The 4,893-nt window shown below is 50.5% G+C and overlaps 2 protein-coding genes across 2 annotated transcripts in view; both read left to right on the forward strand.

The window, feature by feature from the left end:
* LOC102035917 (glutathione peroxidase 1) overlaps positions 1 to 687 on the forward strand; it is a 1,963-nt gene extending 1,276 nt beyond the window's left edge. Inside the window, exon 3 of the mRNA XM_005422533.2 lies at positions 94 to 687. Within this exon, the coding sequence (XP_005422590.2) occupies positions 94 to 444 (351 nt within the window). The 3' untranslated portion in view covers positions 445 to 687. The remainder of the gene's footprint in view (positions 1 to 93) is intronic.
* Positions 688 to 1,483: 796 nt separating this feature from the next.
* USP4 (ubiquitin specific peptidase 4) overlaps positions 1,484 to 4,893 on the forward strand; it is a 37,516-nt gene continuing 34,106 nt past the window's right edge. Inside the window, exon 1 of the mRNA XM_005422534.2 lies at positions 1,484 to 1,496. Coding sequence (XP_005422591.1) covers positions 1,484 to 1,496 — 13 coding nt within the window. The remainder of the gene's footprint in view (positions 1,497 to 4,893) is intronic.

The raw sequence follows: 4,893 nt of genomic DNA on the forward strand, positions 1-4,893 counted from the left end.
GGGGAGCGGGGCCGAGGAGCGGGGGAGAACCGCCCATCCCCCGCCGGGCTCTCACGGGCCGGGCTCGGGACGATTTTACCTTTGTTTCCTTAGGAAAACTGCACCAACGATGAGATCCTTCTCATGCTCGAGCACGTTCGTCCTGGCAGCGGCTTCAAGCCCAATTTCATGATGTTCGAGAAGTGCGAGGTGAACGGGAAGGACGCGCACCCTCTGTTCACCTTCCTGAAAGAGGCGCTGCCCTTCCCGCACGACGACCCCTCGTCGCTGATGACCAACCCGCAGTACATCATCTGGTCCCCGGTGTGCCGCAATGACATCTCCTGGAACTTCGAGAAGTTCCTCATTGGCCCCGACGGCGTGCCCTTCAAACGCTACAGCCGGCATTTCGAAACCATCAAGATCCAGGACGACATCGAGTTGCTTCTGCAGAAGGTTGCCTAGAAAGTTCTCTGCGCTTTGCCTTTGCTGATGGCTGTTTTTCTTGCAGGGAGCCGCTGCTTTGGCAGAAATCCCAATGTCTCGTGCAGATTTTGCTTGTGATGGTGCATCTTCCAAATCTTTGAAGTGTGCCTGATGTTTTCAAAAGTTGCACGGGAATGTTTGGGAAGGTATGCCAGGGCAAGCAGCTGTGAGTTTCAGTAGTTCACTGTGATTCTCTGAATAAAAATTGTGTAGTTTCTTTAAGGCTGTGGCTTGATAAATCTGGGAGAGTTGGGTAAAACGTGGTGGGTCTGTTACCTGTTTATCAGCCCATGTGGGTGCTCACAGGGGCAGACTTGGAGCACACGAGCCTGGCTGTGCAGTCAGGCTGAACTAAACTGAGAGCATGAGCTCTGCAAGCTGTGAATCAGTACCATGTCCTGCCCCATGTGTAACAAGCCTGGCAGAGTGGGAGGGCAGCGGGGAACAAACAGACCTTGCCCCAGTGCTCACTGGGCCCCCCTTAAAGGCTTCAGTGCAGAGGGAGCACACTGGCACATGGCCAGGGGGGACTTTACACTGGCTGAATCCCCAGCTCCATGTGGCTGCCAGCAACAGGCCACAAGAGGCTGATAACTGCTAGGGCAGGAGATGAGTGATTCTCCAGCCTGGGGGACCTAGACCAGAAGCAGCACCCACTGTCCCTCCCCTTGTCCCAGAGCCACTGTCCCCTCACTGGCTCTACCCCACTTTGCATCAGTGGTGGCCCAGCACAGATCCTCACATGCTTGCCCAGTACTGCATGAGACTCGAAGCACCTTTGTGCGTCCCCAGCAGCTCACGATGCAGGGAATCATGTGACAAACCAGTCTGTTCATGTTCCCAGTGCAATACCACCCCAATCAACCACCTGGCCTGTGGGAACTGTGCCTTGCCTCAGAGTGTCCTTGTTTCCCTTTGGGCACCGGAATTGCATGACACTCCCAAGTGCAGATCTGCCAGGAAATATTTCCTTTTTCTTTTCACTTCTTCCATAACAGTTTTTTGACTCCTGGCAACCATGGAGCTGAGAAGTACTTAGTAAGAAGTTGCTACAATTGTACCCAATGGTCCTGGAGGTCTTTCCTAATCTAAATGATTCTATGATTCAGTAATAATTCTGACATATCGGCCCTGCTCAGCAATCCTGGTTTTACAGGCTGCTGCTAATCTACTGGAATTATGATTGGTTTCCCATGGGAAATCGTGAGCCTCTGCCAAATTTCACCTGCCATCCTTCTGCCCAGTAGCTCAACTCCTTCTACAGGAAAATGTTCACTCCTTCAATTGTTCTGTGAGCACATTTTCATTGCAAGACACTCCTCACAAGGCCTTGTAGCACTGCATATAAACTTGGTATGGGACTGAGGAATCCTAACCCAGACTAAAAACTTGGACTCTCCAAGGGAAGGCATAACGCTTTCAAGCATTCATGCACAGTTTTCATAATAAAAACACTCAGGATTTGAGGGTTTGGTAGGGTTTTTTTTTTCTTGTTTGTAGCTTTTCACTTCACAAATTCACAGTGGCTTTGTTACTGTACCTATATCCAAGGATCCCTCAAGATTGAGGAGAGACTGGGTAAACCTTCCAACCAGCACCACCCTGCTTGCTGCTACCCCTGAGTCATCGAGCTTTGAACTCAGATTGCACAATCCTCACCGGGGGATTTCTTAAAACCCAGAACAGCTTCATAGAACAAAACAGGATGTTTTCAGCAGCTATTGAAGCTTTGCAGCAGATGATGCATGGTGTAGGGGATTGTTTTTTCAGTTAGTTCTACTTCCCTCATTAATGCAGGATGTCGAAATAGGTGGAAAGTACTGGGGATCAGGAGCAGCAGAAACCTAGGGCACTGAAAATCTTTCTCAACGTGAGCTGTGGCACTTCCTCGTTCCTGACTCACCAAACTTGAGCATTTGAGTGGGGCCTCCTCTGTTCCTAACCAGCCTCTGGCTCTGGCCAAGGTCCACAGGGAGCAGAGCCCAACACCTGCTGCAGCTCCATCATGCCAAAAAAGGTCTCTTGCACCTTGCACTGTGCTTATTCTGTGCCTATGGCTAAGGGATTTATTTACCTTCTGACTGCTGGGGCTGTGCTAGCAGAAAAACAAAGCAACAGCTCCAGCTGTGCCAGAAGCAGCACAGTGACACGATTCCAGGACAAAATGAGCCATGCCAGCAGGAAAACAAACAATCCCAGTGTAAGCACACCAGCAGGAACTCTGCAGTGAGGCTGAAAGCTGCCCAGCCTTGTTATTCCCAGTCTCATTTCAGCATTCCCTGGAGCAGCTGGCTCTGGGGTTCAGTGGGCTGCAGCACAGCGGGCACTGGCTGGAGCTCCCTGGCAGTGACAGGGACAGTGGAGCACAGTCCCCACATAGGATCTCACCCCAAACCTTGGCTGGTGCTGTGATGAGAGGAGGTGAACATTTCACCACAGGCAGCAGCTCTGTACTGAGGGGAGGCATGAAGACTCCTAGGCAATTCTTCAGGGATTATAAATCAGCCCAGTTCTATTTCTGTAATTCTAGAGAGAAACAGACTGACTCAGAGGGCAACCTTAAAAGAAATACTACTTTAGCACAATTGGCTGCTTCTGTGGCTTGAGGATGTTGTCCTTTCGACATCTCCTGTCTGTCACATATACACTCCTACACTACACTTTAATTGCAAACACTTATTCCCTCTGTTAGTGTTCTTGTTTTTCCATTCTTCTGCACATCAAAGTTTCGTATATTCTCTCCTTCCTAGAAAGTGTTTGTCCCCTATTTGTCCCCCCTCCCAGTGATTCTTCCCGCCTTTAGCTGCTGATAGTTGCCACCAACTTCTTAAATACCTAAACAAGTTCAAATATTTGAAGCTGTCAGGAGTGTTAACTAGTTCCAAGAAAAATTATACTTCCTGCCCCTTTCTCCCTCACCCAGATTCCCTAGTCTTTTGCCCACCAAACCCTGGGCTATCTGCTGAAATCCTGGCTGATGAGATGTGGTGTTCAGAAGTGTCTACTCAACAGAAGTGTCATCAGCCTGAGACTTTTCTAACTCAGCCTGTACAAGGTTCTTTCAGCTATTTAAATTCCCTTTCTCCTTGGCAGCTTTCAGTCACTGTGTTTGATCATTGCCATCATAAGGCAGGCTGGGAACACCTGCCTCAGTCCTGTGGTACTTGAGGGGGCTTTGCGGCTGTCAGTGCCACTTTCACAGCCATTGGGATGAGGTGGAGATCAGGGCAGAAGTCCATGGCTGAAAGGAAAGTGCTTGAGGAGCCAGGAGAACACAGACACCTCTGTCTACAGTGAAACTGGAACAATGTAATTTTCTTGCACTGAATCAGTAAGGCCTGAATTAAACCATTTAATTGTTTACCACACTTTCTATGAGGAGTCAGTAATTCATTAGCAGAGTGAGGTCAGCCACCAAGCACTATCTCAGAATAGCTGACTCATTTTAAAAACACATCCAGCCTTGCCATAATAGGGTGTGTTAGAGCCCGAAGGGGCCCTGCCCTCTGAGAAAAACTGAAGTAACAACACTCAAGTCTTACTGGAAGGAGAAAAATGGTTCTTTCAGCGTTAACTGAATGGAATTGCCCTGCTGTCAGGAAGATAAAAGGCTTTTATCGCGTTACCCTGGTTGCTGCAGCAGTGCCAGGCTGGCAGAGCCCACCTGCCCATGGTGCTGCCAGAAGGCTCCTGGCACGGGCAGTCACAGCACCCCCGCCTTTTATTCACATAAGGTAAAGGGATTTCTTTGGTGCATCCGTTCAAGGCAGATTTTTTGAATTCTGCCCAAGAGCCCTCCTTCTCAAGGACAGGACATGGTACCGGAGGGATTGATGCCTGAATCTCCTGGAGCAGTTCTCTCCTGAGACAGTGCCCAGCCTCGCCAGCACATCCCAGTCAGTCTCACACACCCGTTCTCCCGCTTATTCCTACAATTTGAAGTCCAACGCCCTCACCAGTGTGCCCCACGTCAGAAAATGGAGCGTCTAAAACTGAAACCACAGTACAACCACATCGTTCTGCCACCAGTTTCGTCAAAGAGAAAGAAAAATAAACTCTTTATGAAGAACTAAAGGTATCAGCTTGGGTTCGATCTCCACTGAGCGATAATTCAGGGAGGAGATTCTTGCTGAGAAAGTGAAGTACACGGTGTCTGGAGCCCAGAGCACCGGGCTGGCAGCAGCCGCCCTGGGCAGCTTTGGGGAAGGCTGGGCTGGTGCTGCAGCAGAGGTGGAAGGGAGCACAGTGTTCGCAGAAGTGTTTTTATCTGAGCACTCAAAGAGGCTGGCCCGGGAGCCCTCTCGACCACGAAGCTCCCTCGGGGACGAGGTCTATCCCCGCGGGAGGAGCGCTCCTACTCCCCGCGCTCCCCCTGCAGCCCCCGTACGGGCGCTCAGCGCGGCACACACACCCCACCCCACCCCTCCC

Source organism: Geospiza fortis, unplaced genomic scaffold, assembly GCF_000277835.1.
Source record: "Geospiza fortis unplaced genomic scaffold, GeoFor_1.0 scaffold78, whole genome shotgun sequence".
Lineage (NCBI taxonomy): Eukaryota > Metazoa > Chordata > Aves > Passeriformes > Thraupidae > Geospiza > Geospiza fortis.